Here is a 23,116-nt window from a genome sequence, read left to right as displayed (position 1 = left end):
GACTTTATTGTCTACAATGAGTTGCCTGTGGCAGGTTTTAGATTGTTGGTTTGCTTCATTCTTGTTTAATTTCCTGAAAAGTTGCTTAACTTTTTAATATTTACGCTTTTACTCCTCAGGTAACCTTTAAGCTTAGGAACTGGAACTATGTTCACAGCTGTAGCCAGCAAGGACCCTTATACATTATAGGCCCTCAAATGTTAATTTAGGTTAGAGTAATGCAGATCAGAATTTGCTTTAGAGTAATGAAGATGAAAACGCAAAGCATTGAGTATGTGGGGCCATTCTCTTACAGTATTTAGATGTTTGCATCATGTTGATATTTGAAGGAAAAAATCTAATGAAAAAATGAAACTGTTCTGAGAAAGTTCAGACATTATTTGTCATACTTTTCATTATTATAAATATGCTCTGAGTCATAGCAATACTGTTTGTTTATCTTCTAGAGGGGCAGTTAAGACACATAAAAACTGGGGAACCATTTGTTTTTAACTACCGAGAAGACTTGCACAGATGGAACCAGAAAAGATATGAAGCTCTAGGGGAGGTATGGTGATATATTCAACTTTAACTCCCCCCACCCCCAATTTTGAATAGTCAGAATGAAAGTTGTAAAGCTAAAACGGTTCATGAAGTCTTTCTTAAAAAAAAAAAAAAATGACTTGAAAAAGGTTTTGCATTTTTTGTTTTATTATTTTAATGGTTATGTTTGAAACATATTCTAAGTTTAAAAATTTATGTTTTTATGTAAACGTATGCTTCCCATGACCTTAATATTTGGTAGTGAGTCATTACATCAGAAAACAAATTCTGCCAAATTTTATGTTTTAAATGTTTTTAGGAGGTTGAAATCTCTGCTGTGCCAGGTGGAAAAGTGTTACTTGAAATGCTTATCTTCCAAAAAAAAAAAAAAAAAAAATTACCAATGTTAATTATATGAGGTGATGGATGTGTTAATAATATTAATCTTTATCATTCTACAATGTGTGTGTGTGTATAATATATATCAAATCATCACATTTATTCCTCAATAAAGGTAAAAACAAAAGTGCTTATCTCTGTGAAGAAGATTGATGCTCGTTTGGCTAATAAATTGGATCTCACCTACTTACCTTTGACTTGATAAAGGATTAGGCCTTGTGACCATTTAGGTTCTTCCCATGGTAGGAACCCTTGAAAATGTCATTTGTCATTCAGGTGAATGTTTTTTAAAGCCAAAGATTTTACTCATTCTATGTCATGTTAAGTATTTTTAATAAAATGTGTATGGACGCATTTGTTAAGTGTGGTAACTATACACTAGTTTAGTTCTCTAAGGATAAGTTGATGTTTCTGTTTTCTGTTTTGATTCCTTACAAAACTGGTTAAATGGTAGCATAAAGAATATATGAAACTAAATTTATGTTTCCTGGGAGCCAATTCTCCATGTGTCTCTTGAATTTCTACATGTGTCTGAGCAAGTCACTGACAGCTTTTGATGTGGTCTATCTTTTTGAGGGTCTTTGTACAGAAAACAACTTGGAAGACAGAGATTGTGTATTCCTCCAAGGCAGAGAGCAGATATTTTTTGCTATTCAAGAAAATGCTCCTCCCTTCCTGCACTAATGGCAAAGCAACCCCTTACAAGACTGGGCTTCATAAATGTTGAGGTTCCTTAGCTCTGCAGTGTGTTCAGCCTCTGTCCTTAGCCTGTTCACATTGCCTTTTTGGGATCTGAGGGACAAGAGAAAGATGAAGATAAGCTCATGTTGCCTGCTCTACACTGAGTAATAGTCTTTTGTCGCTGACACAGGAGTCTAGTGTCTTTTAGCAGTATCCATGAAACAGTAGCAGGCTAAGTTGTTAGCTTGCAAACAGGATAAAATATCAGGTCCCTCAAAGTTCTTGATATTGTTCTCCAGCATTTATATCTTTTTAAAAAAATTTTTTTGAATGTTTTATTTATTTTTGAGAGAAAGAGAGACAGCATGAGCAGGGGAGGCGCAGAGAGAGAGGGAGACACAGAATCCGAAGACAGGCTCCAGGCTCTGAGCTGTCAGCACAGAGCCTGATGCGGGGCTCGAACTCTCAAACCACGAGATCATGACCTGAGCCAAAGTCAGATGCTTAACCGACTGAGCCACCCAGGCACCCCTCCAACATTTATATCTTAAGTATATGTAATGCCCTGAGTAATTTCTGCTGCACATAAGATGTCTGCCCATTTCCACTTGAATTAATTATATGCTGCATACTGGTAATATGTTGATAATAGAATATCCATCGTATATGACCTGAGAGAAGAACTGGGGATGTTTGCTTTGTTATATTTGTATGTGGGGTTTACATTTTACTCTTTTCCATAAGCCATGTGTATTTGTTCACTTGGACAGGTGCTGTTCTCTGAATAAACTTTGTCCTTTTTTGGCATCTGCATCTTTTTTCAGCCTTAATCTGTATCCTCTATCATCATCTCTTTCAAAATTTAGCAACTGTGTCTTATTAGATAATCCCATGTGCAAGTGATTGCTTTCTCCTAGGATCTGCTACCTTTTGTTTTTTGGACATAGGGAGGGTCACAGATTTAATTTTTGGTGGACCTTACTCCATGATAATCAAAATACAGTAAAACCTTGGTTTGTGAGCATAATTCATTCCGGAAATATATTGTAATCCAAAGCACTTGTATATCAAAGCGAATTCCCCTGGTAGAAATAATGGAAACTCAGATGACTCATTGCACATTCCAAAAATATTCATATAAAAATGATTACAGGGATGCCTGGGTGGCTCAGTCGGTTAAGTGTCCGACTTTGGCCCAGGTCATGATCTCGCTGTTCTTGAGTTCAAGCCCCACGTGGGGCTCTGTGCTGACAGCTCAGAGGCTAGAGCCTGCTTTAGATTCTGTCTGTCTGTCTGACTCTCTCTCTCTGTCCCTCCCCTATTCACGCGCTGTCTCTCTCTGTCTCTCAAAAATAAATAAACATTAAATTTTTTTTAAAAAAGAATGATTACAATACTGTAATGTAATACAAAATAGTAAAGAAAATACAAAATATAAAGAAAAATAAATAAATGAACCTGCCCTTACCTTTAAAAACCTTTGTGGTTGGTGTGAGGGAGACGAGGGAGGAGGGTCATTGTGTAGGATGACTTCCACTGTCACTAATGGAATCACTACTATTTATTGACTCAAAGGAATCTTTTTCTGAACTGGGGCCATTGTATGTGCTTGCGCAGATGTTGACTACAGTACAGTATTAATAAACTCTTGTCATACTGTATTTAATGTAGCTGGCAGTAAGGCAGCAGAGGAAAGGGTCTATATCTGCAGGCAGCCTGACCTAGAGTGGAACAAAGCATTCCTAAGCTTACTCTTGTATGGAAAAGCAAAGGGCTGTCCATAGGTGATTTGAAGTGATAAAAAAATACACTAGTGCCAAAGTTCTGAAAAACCACTGATTTCTGCCAGACATCACAGCCTGAGACCAAGCATCTAGGCACATGAGATGATCACCCACAATGTAGCAAGACAGAGACAGAGAAAAACCATTGGCTCAGTTGTGATCGTATGACATTTGGTGCCATAGGCTACTTGTATTGCAAGACATCACTCGTTTATCAAGTTAAAATTTATTAGAAATGTTTGCTCATCTTGTGGAACACTCGCAGAACAAGTTACTTGCAATCTAAGGTTTTACTGTATCTTGTACTTAATGATTATATATAGCTATATAGAGAGAAAATATTCTATGTTATCTAGATTTTTCACCTCCTGTGCCTGTATTCACATTTGTGTTGATGATAAAGTTGGCCCTAAATGTCACCCCAAATCACAAGATTTATTCTGTAATGCAGTGTAACTCAAATTTAGATCATTGGACTCCTGAGCTTCAAGTACCAATCCCATTTACTTCCATATATATATATATATATATATATATATATAAAGTAAACAACTTTCTAGCATAAAACTTGTCGCAACCAAAGATCCAAGAATTGGAGAAGGAAGTCTGGTTGTTAACAGCCTTTTGTTCCATACCATCTTGCTTCTCACGTCCTGTTTGAAATACTTATTTTCATTACTAATCTCACTGTTGAAGGCTGGTTATTAATTGAATTTCATTTCCTATATTTTAGCATTGAGATGTATGAGTTTTAGTTATATACAAATAAGAACAGTTTTCACTATAGTGAATTTGTTTAGTGTTCATTATGGTGGGATTTAATAATACATAGGTGTACCTACATTTTGTCCATATTTCTTCATTTCTATTTCTGAGCTATGCTTTCCAGTTAGATTTAACCACCATACTATCCTTCATTCATACCTTGTACTTTTATCTCATACTGTTTTCTCTCTTTGAAATGCCCTCTCTCCCTTGTTCACAACACCCGTACCTCCACCTGCCTTAAGGTTTTGGCTCAGATGTCTTCTTTTCTGGGGAGCCTTTTCTCATCTCCTCTGCTACTCTCTCTCTCTTCTTTTCTTCCCAGTTCCTTTTTTCTGATTCTCTTTTTTCTGCCTATCTTGCCTTCTTCCAAGAATGATATAAGGTGACTTTAAATATGAATATGCCATTTAGCAAGGTTAAAAATTAAGTTAAAAATAATAGAATTTTAAAAAAGAAAATAGTGTTAGTAAACTAGTGGCATGAGTTTGCTTTATTTCTCTCAAGCTACTTTACTTTGTGTCACAGTGTTTTTTTATGCATATCTTTAGCAATTTGGGAAAATTTTCTGTGTTCTCATATTTGTTTAATAGGAAATGAGTGTGATAACACATATATAAACTAGTATGAATTCTGGACCTATGCATTTTAGGAAATTTCTTAATTTTAGGAATTTGAACATAAAGATATATTTTCATATCAGAGTAAAGGAAAATGATATGCTAATGATAATTTTCCTGTTTGTAAAAATATTTTCCATTATTTGCTAATTACCATTTAATTTCTAAGTTTTAGAATTTTACTGCTTTGCTGATTAAAATTATTTGATTAAAGGTAGTCCATGTTTGTGGCATTTTCTTTCGGAAAATTTTTGTCCTTCATAGTCACACTCTAGACCTCTGTCGCTGTAATTCAGAAAATAGAAGTTCATGTATAATTGTCTAAAATTCCTAGAACATAAATAAACCTTTGCATTTAAATCCTGGAAATAATTTAGTATTTATTGTTACCAGTAAGATCTCTAGTTCGATTAAATGAGAACCTGTAGAAAGTATCTTACCACATCCCGGATATAGAAGCATTTAAAAACCTTTCTTTTCATGGATGTGAGGGTGGAATACAGAAGATAGTGTAAATTTGAGTTTCTTGTCTAGAAGCCTGCCTTAATAAACAACTTCTGATACGCTTAGGATTGAAGCTTTAGGGAAACAGATTCTGACTTTAGCCAGCAATCTAAACCAAAACCCCTTCTGTGTTTTTTTAGTATGTTCCTACTAAATACTGAATTTTGTCTTCACTGGAAAGCTACTATGTATGTTTTGCAACTGCCGTTTTAGTTTATGTTTATTTCTCTCTTAAGGAGATTATTATAGCAGTCATTCAGCAGAAATTGTTTTTAAGACTTGCTCCTGAAATGCTCTGTCATTTCTATGTAAATTAAACTTATTGTGTAAGTAAAATAAACTGAGATGTCAGTTTGTTTTTAGAATGCAGTTCCGTAACTACACAAAAGAATACTTCTTACATTTACATAGTTACGTTTTTATAGTCAAACAAATGCTTTTGCTAATATGTATTTTTTTTTTTATTTTACTATCTACGTATAGCTTGATAAAAATATATAGCCTATAATAAGTTTGGATCATTTATCTAAATTTAGAAAGATACTGTCTGGGTTTAAGGAGGTGGGAGAGTGGTGTGAAAGTGTAACTTTCAAAATAGAATTCTTTAGTATATGCTATATGCTAGAGTTGAATGCCTGAGAATAATGTTTCTGGTAGGCTCGATCAGAAAGACTGGAAAGGCCATCATGTTAAGTAGTAAGTAGAATGATGAAAACTCAGCATGTAGTTTTTAAAATTTTCCCAACTATTTCTTTCATGTCATTGCTGAATTACTATTAAGTGGAGAATTCATAATCCAACAGAAATTCTAATGAAAGAGAGATTTGATTTTCTTGCCTAATTTGGATCTTTGCATTTCCTTTAATATTTATCTTTATTACCTCTTTAAGAATTAATAAATTGTCAATGTGCTCAATTAGAGAATAGCAGTGATAAAGTAGTCTTATGGTGCATGGCTCTTTATTTTTGGATAGAATCACAGGAAAACAACTAGGGGCATAATTTTTTTCACGTGTGAAGCCATCTGGTCCTGCATTTTTGTTTGTGGGAGTTTTTTGATTACTGATTCAATTTCTTTGTAGGTTATTGGTCTGTTCAAATTTTCTGTTTCTTCTTCCTGTTTTAGTTTATACTAAATTTATACATTTCTAGGAATTTATCCATTTCTTCTAGCTTGTCCAGTTTATTTGCATGTAGGTTTTCCTAATATTCTCTTAACAATTATTTGTATTTTTGTGGTGTTGGTTGTTATTAACCCTCTCTCATTTGTGATTTTATTTATTTGAGTCCTTTTTCTTTTGTTTTTGCTAAATCTCACTAGAGGTTTAAAAATTTTATTGGCTTTTTTTTAAGAACAAGCTCCTGATTTCATTGTTGTGTTCTATTTTTTTGTTTTGTTTTTTTAGTTTCTATATCATTTATTTCTTCTCTAATCTTTATTATTTTTTTTTTCCTTCTACTGACTGTAGGCTTCATTTGTTGTTCTTTTTCTAGCTCCTTTAGGGGCGTTTGAGACTTTTCTTACCTCTTGAGGTAGGCCTATATTGCTGTAAACTTCCCTCTTAGAATTGCATTTGCTGCATCAAAGAGACTTTGTACCATTTGTTTTCATTTCCATTTCTCTCCATGTAATTTTTTATTTCTTCTTTTATTTCTTGGTTGATCCATTTATTATTTAGTAACATGTTATTTAATCCCCATGTGTTTGTGTTCTTTCTAGATTTTTTTCATGTGTTTGATTTCTAGTTTCATAGTGTTGTGGTCAGAAAAGAAGCATGGAATGACTTGGATCTTTTTGAATTTGTTGACTTGTTTTATGGCCTAATATGTGATCTTTTCTGGAGAATGTTCCTTGTGTACTTGAAAAGAATGTGTATGTTCTGAAAATATCTGTTAAGTCTATCTTGTCCAGTCTATCATTCAAAGCCATTGTTTCCTTGTTGATTTTCCGTTTAGATGATCTGTCCATTGATGTAAGTAGAATGATAAAATCCCCTACTATTATTATACTAATACTGATTAGTTCCTTTATGTTTGTTATTGTTTTATGTATTTGGGTACTTTCATGTTGCATATATAAATATTCACAATTGTTATATATTCTTGTTGGATTATCTCCTTAATGTTTATACACTGCCCTTGTTTGTCTCTTGTTACTGACTTTGTTTTAAAGTGTAGTTTGTCCAGTGTATTACTACTCCAGCTTTCTTTTGATATCCATTTGCATGGTAAATGTTTCCATTGCCTCACTTTGAATCTGCAGGTGTCTTTAGGTCTAAAATTGGTCTATTGCAGGCAGCATATAGATGTGTCTTTTTTTTTTTTTTTTTTTTTAATATTCTGACACCCTGTGTCTTTTGATTAGAGCTTTTAGTCGATATATATTCAATGTAATTATTGACAGATATGTACTTATTGCCATTTTATTGCTTGTTTTGTGGTTGTTTCTGGAGATTTTCTCTCATCCTTTCTTGTATTTCCATGTTTTGCTGATTTTCTTTAGTATATATTTGGATTTCTTTCTCTTTATTCTTTGCATGTTTATTTGTGACTTTTGATGTGTAGTTACCATTAGCCTCTCCTGTATATAGCAATCTGTATTAGGTTGATGGATATTTAAGTTTGAACCCATTCTTTTCTACTCTCCTCCCCACAATTTAGGTATATGTTATTATATTTTATATCCTTTTATCTTGGGGGTTCCTTGACTTATTTTTTCAGGAATATTCATTTTTACTGCTTTTGTGTTTCCTGTCTTTATATTATCACTTTTGCTCTCTCCTTTCCACTCAAAGAGTCACCTTTAGCATTTCTTATAGGGCTGGTTTAGTGGTCATAAACTCCTTTAGCTTTTGTTTCTCTGGAAAACTCTTCATCTCTCCTTCTGTCCTGAATGATAGCCTTGCTGGATAGAATATTCTTGGCTGCACATTTTTTCCCATTCAGTACTTTGAATATATCTTGCCACTCCTTCGGACTTGCCAAGTTCCTGTTGAAAAATCTGCTAGCCTTGTGAGTTTCCCCTTGTAAATTAATGACTTCTTTTGTCTTGCTTCTTTTAAAATTTTTTTATCACTACACTTTGCCAATTTAATTACAATATGTCTTGATGTTGGCCTCCTTTTGTTGATTTGATGTGAGTACTCTGTGCTTCTGGATCTGGATGTCTGTTTCCTTCCTCACATTAGGAAGTTTTCACCTATTATTTCTTCAAATACATTTTCTGCCACCCCTTTCTCTCTCTTCTTCTCCTGGTACTCCTGTAATATGAATATAATTATATTTGATGTAGTCACTGAGTTCCCTAAGTCTTATCATTTTGTGTAATTCTTTCTCTTTTGTTCAACTTCATTGCTTTCCATTACTTTATTTTCTATGTCATTAATTTTTTCTCTGCTTCTTCTAGCCTGTTATGTATTGCATTAAGTGTGATTTTCTTCCCTATGTTTATAGGGAAGGAAGAGCAAGAGAGCATGTGTAAGGGAGGGGCAGAGAGGGGGAGAGAGAATCCCAAGCAGGCTCTGCACTGAGAGCATGGGGCTTGATCTGAGGAACTGTGAGATCATGGCCCGAGCTGAAATCAAGAGTCGGCTGCTTAACTGACTGAGCCACCCAGGCGCCCACATCAAGTGTGTTTTTAATCTCATTTATTGCACTACTCATCTCTGATTCTTTTTTAAGTCTTTTATCTCTGTAGTAAGGGTCTCACTGATGTCTTCCATTCTTTCTTCAAGTCCACTTAGTATCCATATGATTGTTTCTTTAAATTCTCCTTCAGGCATGTTACTTATATCTTTTTCATTTAGATCTCTGGCCTTGACTATATCTTGTTCTTTCATTTGGGATAAATTCCTCTGTCTTCTCATTTTGTATAAGTCTTTGCCTGCTTCTCTGTGTTATAAAAGCCAGTTATATCTCCTATTACTGAAAGTAATGACCTTATAAAGAAGGGGTCAGTAGTGTCTAGGGCCTAGCACTTTTGGGAGTGTGTGCTTTGTGTGCTCTTCTGTTGTTTTCTGGCTGCTCTGTCCTTCAGGCTGGTCATCTGCAGTGGCTCTTCTTGCCTGCTTTTGGTAGTGGTTATTTCTTGGCCTGAATGTGGCGAGTTTCAACTAGGTGTGCTCTGGTCTGCTTGTGAAATGAGACCTGTCATCACCTCCACTGGAACTGAGGCCCTGTAGAGCCCTCTGGTCTGGAGACATCGTGTAGGCAGGGGTTTTTGCTGGTCTTCTGGGGTGGGGTGCACCACACTGGGACTCAGGCAAGCGTGACAGAAAGGCAGTTCCACAAACTCCTGGTGGATGAGACTTCATGTAAGTAAATTAGGTAGCCAGTGTCCATGCTGTGCTGCTTCCCACAGGTGACTCTGTATTTATGGTAAGGGGTAAGGGAGAGAAATGGCACTGGCCAGCTCCTTTGTTCCAGGAGCCATGTCTCTGTGAATGCTGCCTCTCAGGGACATGCTCAGAGAAGAGCAAAGAATCTCTACATTGTGTGCCCTAGACACTCTTCCAATTGCTATTTCCAGGCTTTATTCCCCCAGGTTGTTTGCTTGCCTTGTCTCCAGGCACTGCAGTTCCCTCCAGGCTCTCTCCTAGCCAAGCCCACTGACCTTTAAAAATCCACATTTTAAGCCCTGCTGATTTCAACAACTCATGAAATTCAACGCATCTAGTTTTCCAAGCCACTGGTTATGGGGTTGTTAAGTTTGTTTTGTCAGTTTTCAGGTTGATTTCTGGCATATTTAGGATGTTTGATAGTTAGCAGGTTGTATTCCTGGGATGAGGTTGAGCCTAGGGTTGTCCTACTCAGCCACCATCTCCTTCTCTTAAGGCTTTTTTTTTTCAATTGCCATATTTAGGTATTTGGAATAGGAACAACTTAAGGAACAATAATACAAATTAACATTTTAATATTAAAATCTTTAAATATAATATGATTATGTGTGTATAATTAATACCTTAATATAATATGAAATTCACAGATCTTATGTTGTGACAGAAAGAAATGGCTAGCCATCCAGAAATATGGGTCCTAAGTTTGGCTCAGTACTATCTGTATGACTTTAGAAAAAGAATATTTTTGATACACCACTATAATGTGCAAATAAAATTATTCATACTGTTGTGATGAACAAGTAGGATGCATACATATGATATCATTTTATATTCCAAACTTGCCATGCAAATGCTAGGAGCATGGAATCGAAAATAGAACTGTGCTGTTTAACATTTCTAATTTAACTTTATTATTAATATTATAATGGTTTAATTTCTAATTTTTCTTTCCCCTTCCTCTCTCTTAGTCTACTTATTGCTGACATCAAATTTAACTTTCTCTGGTAGAAATGAAGACCCAGGGTTGGTCAGCAGTCTCCTTTGATTTCCATCTCTCTTTAGCATCTATTTCTATAAGTGGGATACTATATCTAGGTTGGTGTTAGTAATTGGACATCGTAGAATTGAAGAAGTAGTCACTGAAATAATAAGACAACCCACTTGAGAAAAACTGTAAGCCTCTTTAAAACAATGTAGCACTGACATATGAACAAACTTAGAGACCAATTGAACAGAATACGAAGTCCATAAATACATTGAAAGTTTTCAAATACACATGGAAATATAGTTTATATTATAGTGTAGTTGTAAATCACTGGGGGAAAAGGAACTTTAAGTAACTGATAGATGATGTTTTGTAAGAATATAAAATTTGACCATTCATCACAATGTGCACCAAATGAACTCCAAATGGATCAGAGGTCTAAACGCAAAAAAAATTAAATGAAACCCATGAACCCAATAGCATTGATTGTATTTTTGAAATACCAACCCAGTATCAATGATTGTTGTTTTGAAATACTGTTTCTCATTAAAGCAATACAAATTCTTTGGAGAAATGTTTCAGTGTGTGGCCAGAAACAATTGATATGAGCCTGGAATATCTTGTAATATTAGATAGCAAGGAAGTTGTCAAAGAATACTATACTCTTCTAAGACTTGAAAAGGCCCAGACAAAACAAAACAAAATAAACCCCACAAAAATCCTCACCAGTGGGCAATATGCAGGAACAAGCAGTTCAGGGAAAATAATGCAACTATCCTTAAACATATGAAAAGATGTTTAACTTCACTCAGAGCAAGAGATGTGTTAATGAAGACTGTGTCAAAGTAACATTTCTCACCTGTCAGGTTTACAAAAATCTATATAAGCTTGATGGCATACTCAGGCTGTGGTAAGAAAGGACCTTTTTATATGTTTCTCATGGGAATATAGAATAAAGTCGTATAATCCCTTTAGATGAGAAATTGCCAGTGTTGTACAAAATTACAGATGTATTTTCCCTTTTGTGTGAAAAATTAGGGGAAAATGCATATATTTGTTGTTTTTTTATTTTTCTGAAAAAAAACCTGGAAAATAATCTTGAAATTAATATTTATGGGGAATTTGGAGGAATGAGATGAAGGGATGGCATTGAGAAATCTCTAATAACTTTTTGTATAGTTTTGATTTTTGAACCATTGGCATTTTAATATGTTAAGAAAAAAAAACATACCACAAAATTTAAAACAGAATGAAGTGTATATGTAGTTAGTAACATAACCAAAGAGGAAATAAAGAATTACTTCTGAGGCCTTTTGGATACAGTACTTGGTACTTCCTTTGTTGGATTTGTCCTTTGGTTGAGAATGGCCAGTGAAATGTTAAAATTAACTCATTGGTTTTATTGTTAATAGTGATACTGGTATAATAATTTTGATGCCATTTTATGAATGTGGTTTTTAAAGCAAATAAGTAAATACGTAAATGTAATTGTGAGCTATGATTTTCAGGATTAGAGAAAAGAGATCCAAAATGTAACAAAGCAGTTAGGAAAACCCATGTAGAGAAAAATTTTAATTTTGGAATATCACTACACACTTACTATGTTTTCAAAATGTATATTCCTGGTTCTACTCACTAAAAAGGCCTGGAGATAGTGGCTTCCTCTTAACAGTGAGTGCACTTAGTGGTAACATTTTGGTGTCTAAATGCATTGCCTAGTAAAAGGAGCCAGGGGTCATTGAAGAAAAGGCTGATTCCAGATCAGGGACTGGAAATATAGAAGATGAGCCTATCACGTGATGTTTTACCAGAAAGGATACACTTACTCTGATATGCCCAAATTCAAAAGACCCCCAAGAACAAACCACCAGAGTCCAGAGTCAAAGCCAAGCGGCAAGGGTCATTTATTGCAGGTTTGAACCCGGACCTCCACGCACTCATTACCGGTGATGCTAAGAGGTCCCAAGCGAGGATCTTACAGCTTCTTTTATAGACAGGCACAAACAAGTTAGGGATTTTTCTCGGTTACAGAGCTGTTATTGGTTGACATTTAAATTTGAACACTCAGCAGAACTTGATTGGTTCCCGCCTTTTTTTCAAACCACTCAGCAGAACTTGATTGGTTTCTGCCTTTTTTTCAAACCACTCAGCAGAACTTGATTGGTTCCCGCCTTTAGGTCAGAGCACAACCAGGCACGCCCTGGCTGGTTCTGGGAACGGCGGGGGGAGGGGGGGGTGTCTTTTCTTTGCAGTTGTGAGTACACCTGGTAATTTTCTCTTAGTCTCTCAACTCTAGTGGAAGTATGTGAAAAGGACAGAATAGCCAATCTGAAAGGGCTTCTTTTGGCCAAAATTGGGTCAATTTGAGGATAAAACAATAAGCATTCTAATTATTATAAAACACTTAATAAAAAATCACCATGTCTTAATATTTAAAAAAAAATCTAGTTAATTTACCATAATCAGTTGAAAATTATGTAAAAATTGGTAATCAAAAGAAAAGAATTGAGCACCTAATCTTTTTATAAGAAACTATATAGTTCATTTGCTAGTAAAGAAGGAATATTCTTCTCTATCAAAGGGTTCTGGCTAGTAAAAGTAGTAAATATGATAGAATTAGAAAGTCAGTTTTGCCACCTATGATAGCATAATTCTAAAAATCGTTTTGGAAGAGTCCCATTTTTCTACTTCCTCAAACACTAATCTAGGTACTACTGTGAAGGGACTTTGTAGATGTAATTAAGATTACTCTTCAGCTGACTTTAAGATAGAGAGATTATTCTGGATTATCTGGGTGGACCCAGTGCAGTTACAAGAGTTTTGAAAACTGACAAAAAGGCAGAAGAGTCAGTGGCAGAGATTTGGCAGAAGAGGAATTAAGAGAGATGTAGCACAAGGAAAGCCAGAGGATCCAAACATGAGGAGGATTCAACATACCATTGTTGCCCTGAGGTTCAGGGACCAGAGGGAAGCCTTTGGGAGCTAAGGGTGTTCCTGTGCTAATAGCCCTCAAGGAAATGTTAATCTTAGGTCTGCAACCTCCTCACTGGACTAGATTTTGCCAACAGCCTGAAGGAACTTGGAAGCAAATTCCTTCCAGAATCTCCTGATAAGAACCTGTAGGCTGCTGCCTTGATTTTGGCCTTGTGAAACCTGGAGCTGAGAAACCAGTAGAACCAATGCAGACTTGTGATCTACAGGTCGTGAGATGCTAAACTGTGTTATTTAAAGCTGTGAAGTTTGTGGTAATTTTGTTCCATTAATAACATAAAACTAATGTACAACCCCTCCACAAACTAATGGATTCAGATAATAATCATCAATGGATGCTTATCTCATCAGGTTAAAGGATATGAGGGACTGTTTGCATAGTATATTTGCATAGAATATTTGCATAGTACCAAAGTATCTCCTCAGAGATTTCTTGCAATTGTTAAGAGAAAAATACATACCTTAAAATAGATCTAACTATGGGCACTTTACTTAAGTAAACAGTTAGTATTACTAGTAATAGAATAACTTGTCACTGAGGGGTTTTTTTGATGTGATGCAATTTGAAGTACAGAGTATTAACTGAATATTCTGGTAATATATTTTAAATCTGACTCTAATCAGACCTTTAGATGTATCTTCCCATTTTCATGAGATATAGGAAATAGGGAAAAAAGTAAATGACACCACAAGGACACATCGGACAAAGCATACTATTTTTAAATGTTTCTTAAGAAAGGAGAAAAGCCTACAGAAATAAAAAGCATATATGCCAAAATGTTGTTAACAGTTGTTCAATGAAAGTGGTAAGTGTAAAGGTATTTATTGTATTATTTTTCAACTTTTCTATATGTTTGGAAAGTTTCACAATTAAATTTTGGGGGAAAAATGGAAGATGATAGGAAACTTGAAAGAGTTTGAGCTTCTCATACATCAGTGGGGAAGGCTTTACTTCAGTGTTTTTGAATAGTACAGATACTGTTTTGTTTGGGACCCTTCAAATATTAGAATTGGTATACTTTTCTTGAGGATAACAGCATCCATTCTAGTATTTGGGTTGTCTTCAAATAGTTTGTTCCATTTTTAAGGGATACTTTACTTAGTATTATGGGGCATAAATGCATTTAGAGCCAGGAGGGAAATAACTAGGTCGGTGAATGTTGTGGCACAACTTTCTCATGCTCTTACATGTTTTTCTACGTATGCTAAGAATGCAAGGCCCTCCCTACTTTTTACATAGGCCATTTCTCCCAGTTGTGTTTATGGTAAGTGATCTTGAGGGATAGGATTGCTTACAGCTTTCTGTAAAGTGGTAGGCTCCTCAAGCTTCATATTCCTCACCGTCATGTCAAACTACTGTGGGTACAGCATCCATCCAGGCTCATATAACGTTACCCCCTAGGAATTTAGGATCCAGGGAACCAATGTATATACATGGTTATGCTATGTCATGATTAATAAAGATCTTTGTCTCTGACCCAGAATTCTGTGTCTGCTGTCAGCATCAACAAAACAGTAACAGGCTAACAGATTAGATAGTAACTATGGCAAAAATCAAATCTCTGACTTTGTTGTTGAGTGTTCATTAGATAGATTCCAGAGTAATCCCTCTGTTTTCAGTCTGACATCTCATTTCTACTCTTCACTGGGGGTAGGTCTCCTGGGTCAATAGCCTGCTTTCCCAGTTTTATTGGGTGGAATTACCATTTATCCAGTTATGTAAGTCAGAAACTTCATAGTCTTTTCACTTTTCATGTTTCCCTTGTGACCAGGTCTTGTTATTTTACCTTCTTAGCTCACATCTTTCTTCATCTCCACTGCTTTGGTTCTGCTTAGGTATATATCACCTCTTAACTCTTTACGACAATTCAATTCACGTATGGAACTGAATTTTGTCCCCCTCTCAAAATTTACATGTTGGAGCCCTAAGGCTTAAATGTGATTGTATTTGGAGATAGGACTTTTAGGAGATAATTTAGGTTAAATGAGGTCATAAGAGTGGGGTTCTAATTTGTTAGGATTGGTAGCTTTACACAAAAAAGGAGAGAGTGCGAGATCGATCTCTCTCTCTCTCTCTCTCTCTCTTTTTCTGCACACACTGGGAAAAGGTCATGTGAGGACATAGCAAGAAGGTGACTGCAAGCCAGGAAGAGAGCTCTTACTAGGAACCAAATCAATTAGCACCTTGTTCTTGGCCAGAAATCTGAGAAATAAATTTCTGTTGTTTAAGCTACCTAGTCTTTGGTACTTTGTTATGGCAGCCTTATCAGGCCAAGGCAGTGACCTCCAATGTGGTACATCCTTGCCTGCCTGCCTCCCTCCCACCGTTTCCATCTCTTTGACCTTGTTCTTACCACTACTACCAGAGGTACCTTTTAAAACTGCAACTACGATCAAGTTTGCCTGTTTCAGAACCTTTATATGTTTCCCTACAAAATAAAATTCAAACTGCTTGCATTCTCAAAGCAGACATTTCATGAGTTGGCCCTACTGTATTTTTCTGGTTTGAGTTTCACTTGCCTCTCCTCTCTTGTCTAGTCCCCACTCACCCTATGCTTAAAGCTGTAGAAACTTACTTGTGGTTTTGTTTTTTTTTAAATTTTTAACATTTATTCATTTTTTGAGAGACAGAGAGAGACAGAGCATGAGTGGGGGAAGGGCAGAGAGAGAAGGAGACACAGAATCCGAAGTAGGCTCCAGGCTCTGAACTGACAGCAACAGCGCCCAGTGTGGGGCTCGAACTCACAAACCGTGAGATCATGACCTGAGCCGAAGTTGGATGCTTAACCAACTTAACCACCCAGGCACCCCTATTTGTGGTTTTCTAAAATGGCAGTCCGTTTTATATCTCTGGACTTCTTCTCATGCAGAGACCATTTAGTGCCAGGGGTGTTGCTTCACCACCCCCCTCCCATCTGCTTGCAGACTATTTATTCATCTTTCAGGCTTAGATCAACCTCTAAGAAAACTTACTCTGATCCATATAGTCTAGAATGGACATGTCCCTCCTTTGTGTCTCATATGTGCTTTTAAAATGATTCTATTATAACAGCTATTATATTTTACTTCCCTTAGTGTTTATCTCTCTCTCTCTCTTTAGTAAATGTGTCGGGGCTAAACTAAGCCTAAATGGATACTGTGTTAGGGTTCTCCAGAGAAACAGAAACAATAGATTGTGTATATAGAGAGAAATAGGTTATTTTAGGCAATTGGCTCTTGAACTTGTGGGGGCTGCGTGAGTTCAAAATCTGATCAGTGACCTACAGGCTGGAGAGTAAAGGAAGAATTTATGTTGCAGTTTGAGTTCAAAAACAATCTACAGGCCGAATAACCTCTTGCTTGGAAGCTTTTCATTCTATTATGCCCTTCAGCTGTGGTTGAGGCCCACTCACATTACTGAAGGCAGCCTGCTTTACTTAAAGCCACCGATTTAAATGTAAATCTCATTCATCATCCTCACAGAAATAGCCAAAATAATGTCTGGCCATGCATCTGAGGACCATAGCCTAGCCAAGGTGACACATAATGCAGATGGTGATCATACCTGCATGTAATTTAGTGTGAATGTGCCTTAAGACTTCACATCACCTTCTTCAGGCTCAGGGTGGAGTCATTCCCTGAGGGAAATCTGGCCCACCTTGTGATGCCTCCTGCTCTGTGCCCACAAGAAACCCACTGTTTCTTTCTATCCTGTTCACTAGCTTTCCACCCACAGAAGCAAAGGTGATAACATGTCTGTACAAAGCACACTACATCATGACAGGCATGTGGCAACTATATTTTGTCCATTATAGCCTTGAACCTTTCTATGCTTTCAGTCATTAAAGTGTAGTTACACAGTAGTTGGGTGCGTGTTGCATAGTGAATAATTTGGTGGCCCAGCAGGGAGCAATTCCTAGTAATCCCTTACCGAATGATATCCTTTGTAGTACATGTAACCTGAAAAGTAATAATCAAAAGATACTGATATAATAGTAGAGTTCCATTTATTCATTAAGAATTGATCCTGTTCATCATCATAGTAAGTGACCAAAATGTCTCCAATGTGATGCTACTCAGGTTAGATCTTATCAGGTTCCAAAGCAGAAACAGTCTTGACAAACACATAGCTTCACCCTTTGGGATCTCTGGTATAGTTGTTCTGAGACACAATATAATTTTCTTGCTATCAACCTATGTCAAGGCACCACTGTAGTGTTAGATTTTACTAATTGCATACGTATTCATTCATTTACCTTCAACTACTATTTCTTCTTTTTGTTTTTGACTTTAACCTCAACTTTTCTACTTTTGAAAGGAACATCAGGTTTATCTACAGTTCAGTGGAGACTAAAAAGAACAGTCATTGAAGTAGGAGGAAAACCATGAGACTTGTGATGTCCTTAAAGCCATGTGAAGAATATATATCAAGGAGAAGGAATGATGATTTCTGTACACTGAAGTCACATGGAGATGAGTGGAAGTGATTCATGTAGTTCTCCTGACTCATCTCCCTGGCTAAGTGTATTTCTTGCCAGCTCCACTCTGAAGCCAAAATGCTATTCCAAAGTTACAAACATTAATCCCTTCTATTTCATGGTGACTTTAGGATAGAGGCCTGACTACTTCATGTGGATTACAAGGTCTGAGCAGAACTGTGTAACTTCATTTCCTCTGTCCTACTCTCAACTCAAGCCATTATGAACTTAATGAGTTATTTGAAGGTTTTTTTTTTTTTTTTTTTTTCACAGCCTTAATATGGCCTCTCTTTTTTGCATGAAACACTTCTTTCTCCTTTTGTCCATCTAACTGCTAGGCATCCTTCAGGTAATAACTTCTTTAGTGAGAACTTCTCTGATCCAGGATTAGGTTAGATTCTCATAGATGCTGGTATTTACTGCCATAACTTATGGCACATTTTGTTTTTTCTTGTGTTTAATGTCTATCTTTCTTAGATACTTCTTTCTCTCTGAATTGTAAGCTAATTGAAGTCAGAGGCTGGTCATTTGGTTTATAACATTGTTCCTGGTGCCCAGCAGAGAGCCTCGCACAGGACCAGTGCTCAGTAATATATTTTACCTGAATACTAAATAAAATGACAGTATGATATTTCTGTTGAGTTTTATTATGGGATTTGAAGCATTTTTCCTGTTGGGACTTCACATGTATTTATGTAGAATGGGAAGGTTTGGCATTCAAGTAGTAATAAACCCATTTTTAAAAAATGCTTATTTATTTATTTTGAGAGAGAGAAAGAGAGAGGAAGGGAGGGAATGAGCAGGGAAGGGGCAGAGAGAGAGGGAGACACAGAATCCTAAGTAGGCTCCAGGCTCTGAGCTGTCAGCACAGAGCCCAACATGGGGTTCAAATTCACGAACTGCAAGATCATGATCTGAGCCGAAGTCAGTTGCTCAACTGATTGAGCCACCTAAGCACCCCAAGCCATTCTTTGTAATGTTGTAAGTCGGTAATTTAAGTTTTTATTTATTTATTTTGAGAGGGGGGAGGGGTAGAGAGCGAGGGGAAGAGAATCCCAAGCAGGCCCCATGCCCAGTACTGAGCCCAATACGGGACTCCATCTCACCATGGTGAGAACATGACCTAAGCTGAAATCAAGAGTCAGACATTTACCGACTGAGCCACCCAGGTGCCCCTATATCAATATTTTAAGCATAGTAAGTTCTTTTAATGAAGTAAGTTGAGCATTTAAGAAGATCATTTTTGGGGTACCTGGGTGGCTCAGTTGGTTAATGGTCTGACTCTTGATATCAGCTCAGGTCCTGGTCTCACCATTGTGAGATCAAGCCCCGTGTGAGGCTTCTCACTGAGCATTGGAGGCTGCTTGAGATTCTCCCTCTCCCTCTCCCTCTCCCTCTCTCTCTCTCTCTCTCTCTCTCTCTGCGCCCCCCCCCCCAATAAACCAACATTAAAAAAAAGAAAGCAATTTTTTCTTTATAAAATAATTTTTTATAAATTAGGTCTTTAGTTTATTAAAGGATAATTTGGAGATTGTAATGTTTACAATCCAAGTTAAGATCCTTGTTTGTAATAGCTGATTTGCCATTTTAAAGTTATATAGATAATATGCTATATTTTGTTATTTAAAAATCACTGATTTATTGGTACAGATTCATACATGGCCATGCTTTCTGAAGTGTGTGTGTTATATTATTGCCATACTGTGAACATCACTTACTGATGTCTGAGACATTGTCTACACCATCCCTCTCACCTGGTCTTTTTATAGTACTGTCACACAAACTTCACCTTTTGTCTTAATCAAAATTCCTGTCAGAATCTATATTTTTTATTTTCACATTATTACCTTTATTAGGAAAGGTGGTGAGATTTCCTGGCACAATCTCCTTTTTGGGTTATAGGGTTTTCTAAGTAAATGCAATTTTATATGAGACTTATTTTCTTTGGTGAACAGATTATTCTCTTAAGTATTTAAAAAATGCTAATAGTCCTTAAAGTATCTGAAACAATTTGATTATTTAGAGGAAGCTTTATTAATGAACTTCTGACTCTTGTCCCACTAACTTATTGAATGACTAGTTCACCCTAAATATTGTGGCTAGTGTTGGATATTCTCTAGTAGTCTATGTTTCTTTACCTCCAGATGATTTTGTTCCCAATCTTATGTATTCCAGGTGTGCTTTTCATTATAATTCTAAGAACCCAAGAAAACTGAAAGAAAAAGGATTTTTGTTTTTATGAAAACAAAGTTGTATAATTAGGAAAGATTGAATAAAGGCAAGTACTGAAAGAAACCATGAATGTAATTAGTATAAGAAATTGTGGTGTGTGTGTGTGTAGAAAACTATAAAGTTCAAAGACACTTGCACTCATTACAAGTGTTTCTTAAATATTTACAATGTGTTCTACCCACTTTAAAGAAAGTAACTTAGAAATCATAGATGTAGCATAATGGGTGTGACATGTACGAAAGACAACACCCCAGAATTCTAGGCAGTAGAATAATACTCAACGAAAAGGCCTTGGTTATATGAAAGAAAATTGGTAAATGAATGTTCATATTCCTAAAAGTGTATAGGACTTCTACTCCCAGCCAAATTAGAGTAAGAGGGAAAGAATTTTTCCCCTGACTTAAATAAATAAAAAGCCAGAGAAAACGTATGAAACAATAGTTTTCAGACATTGCACAATAGCTCACTGCCTGTGGAGAGGCTCCAGGCTACAGCATAAGGAGAGGAAACTGAAACATAGCCTGGAGGTGTCACTGAGTTGCTGAGACAGAGTTTAGAGTTTGGAGGCCAAGCTGGCTAGGATTTGCTCAAATTTGTGGGGCAGTATACTGGAAAGGAGAAAGCTGGACAGAACCAAAAAGAGAAAATGCTCTGGAGATCTTGTGGGCTTACCTTCAGTTTTTGGCTGAGTATTGAGCAGTGTGTGCATGTGAACAATCTACTAACATGTATGCTTTAGTAATCTGCTATAGACAGGGATAAACTACTGGAAAGGAGCAGGCAAAACAATTTCTAAAGTTTTCCTTGGGCCAGGAATAGTTTGTGTGTCCATGAATGATCGTGAAATGATCTACACATGCGACATTTGGTATTTCTCAGAGGAGCATTGCGTTAGTGCTGGAATTAAATTAACTGCAGACTAAAGGCTATTCAAGAATTGCTTCTGTAAAGCTTAGAAACATCCTCACAAGAGCTAAACAGTATCAAAGTAATTTAACTGCATTCCACAATCCCAGATTAAAGCCTCAGGATATTTTAAGGAATACAGTAAAATCCAGCAGTCAACATAAACAGTGTCTGGCATCCAATCAGAATTACCAGGCAGGAAGAAAAGTGGAAGATATGACCTGTAACCAGGAGAAATTTGGATCAATAGAAATAAATTAAAAGTGATACATAGGATAGAATTAGTAGATAAGAACATTAAAATTTCTATTACAGATATATGTCATAGTTCAAGAAGATAGAGAAGTGCATGAGCACGATAAGGAGGGAAATAGAAGATATAATAAAGGTCCAAATTGAACTTTAAGAGATGAAAAGAATAATAACTGATTTGAAAAATACAGTGGATGAGATTAATAGCAGATTTGACACTGCAAAAATAAAGATAAGTGAACTTAAAGCATAACAATAGAAGCCACCCAAAATGAAACAGAAAAGAAGAAAAGAACGAAAATAAGGAACAGAGTTGTGGACAATATCAAGAGGCCTTAGATATTAATTATTGGAGTGCCAGCAGGAGAGGAAATGTTTGACAGAAAAAAATGCTTGAAGAAATAAAGATTGAAAGTTTTCCAAATTTGATGGAAATTATAAACCCACAGACTTAAGAGGTACAGTAAACCCAAAACAGCATAAACTTGAAGAAAATTACATAGTCACAATGTAATAAAATTGCTGGGGGTACCCGACTGGCTCAGTTGGTAGAGCATCCAACTCTTGATTTCAGAGTCGTGAGTTCAAGGCCTACCTTGGGTATGGAGCCTACTTAAAAATAAAATTACTAAGAACTAGTGAGAAATTCCTAAAAGCAGGTAGAGATAAAAAGATACCTTAGATTTAGAGAAATAAAAACAACAGTGATAATAGATTTTTCATTAGAAGTAGTGCAAGCCAGAAGATACTAGAGTTTCAACTTCAGAGTTCCAAAAGCAAGAAATCAATCTTGAGTTATGTTACCAGCAGAAGTACTATTTGAAACTGATGGCTAAATAAACAACTTTCTAGGCATATAAAAGCTGAAATAATTCATCAACATCAGATAATTATTACACAAAATATTGAAGGAGATCCTCTGGCAGAAGGAAAAATGATACCAGATGGAAATTTATGTCTGTACAAAAGAATGGTGAACATGGTAAATGTTAAATATGTGAGTAAATATGTGTTTTTTAATATATACAAAATTTCTTTAAAAGACAGTTGACACAATTACAGTAGGCAAAAAGTCTGAATAAATATTTTTGAGTAGAAGGTGCACAAATAGCCACCAAATGAATGAAAAGATGCTCAACATCATTAGTCATTAGGGAAATACAAATAAAAACCATCAGATTTCACTTTACATCCACTAACATGGTTATAACCAAATAGAAAGTTAGTAACAAATGTTGGTGAGGATGTTGAGGAAATCAGATCCTTCATGCATTGTAAGTGGGATTGTAACATGGTGAAGCCATTTTAGAAAGTAGTTTGGAAGCCCCTCAATATATTAAACCATATGACCATAGAGTTACTGTATGACCCACAAATCCCAATCCTAAGTGTATATCTAAGAGAATTAAAAACCTATGTCCACATAAAACTTGTATGTAAATGTTCATAGCAGTCTTACTCATGAGAGCCAAGCAGTGGAAACAACCCAAAGGTCTATCATCTGATGAGTGGATAAACAAAATGTATATCCATACAGATAAATGATATTTGGCAGTAAAAATTAATGAAGTAGTGATATGTGCTGGAATATGAATGAATTTTGAGAACATTATGCAAATGAAAGAAACCAGACACACACACACACACACACACACACACACACACACACACACACACACAC

At 36.1% G+C, this 23,116-nt stretch overlaps 1 protein-coding gene across 7 annotated transcripts in view; it reads left to right on the top strand.

Moving 5' to 3' along the window:
• The window catches only part of FAM172A (family with sequence similarity 172 member A), a 422,066-nt gene that overhangs the window by 54,036 nt on the left and 344,914 nt on the right, over positions 1-23,116 (top strand). For 5 of the 7 annotated variants that reach the window (XM_049648598.1, XM_049648597.1, XM_049648596.1 and 2 more), the window contains one exon: positions 447-547. The exons of the other annotated variants lie outside the window; for them this stretch is intronic. In XM_049648598.1, coding sequence (XP_049504555.1) covers positions 447-547 — 101 coding nt within the window. The remainder of the gene's footprint in view (positions 1-446; positions 548-23,116) is intronic. 7 annotated transcript variants of the gene reach the window in all.

The sequence above is a fragment of the Panthera uncia genome (assembly GCF_023721935.1).
Source record: "Panthera uncia isolate 11264 chromosome A1 unlocalized genomic scaffold, Puncia_PCG_1.0 HiC_scaffold_17, whole genome shotgun sequence".
Taxonomy (NCBI): domain Eukaryota; kingdom Metazoa; phylum Chordata; class Mammalia; order Carnivora; family Felidae; genus Panthera; species Panthera uncia.
Note: the sequence above shows the minus strand (reverse complement) of the source record. Positions and strands in the feature narration are given on the sequence as shown.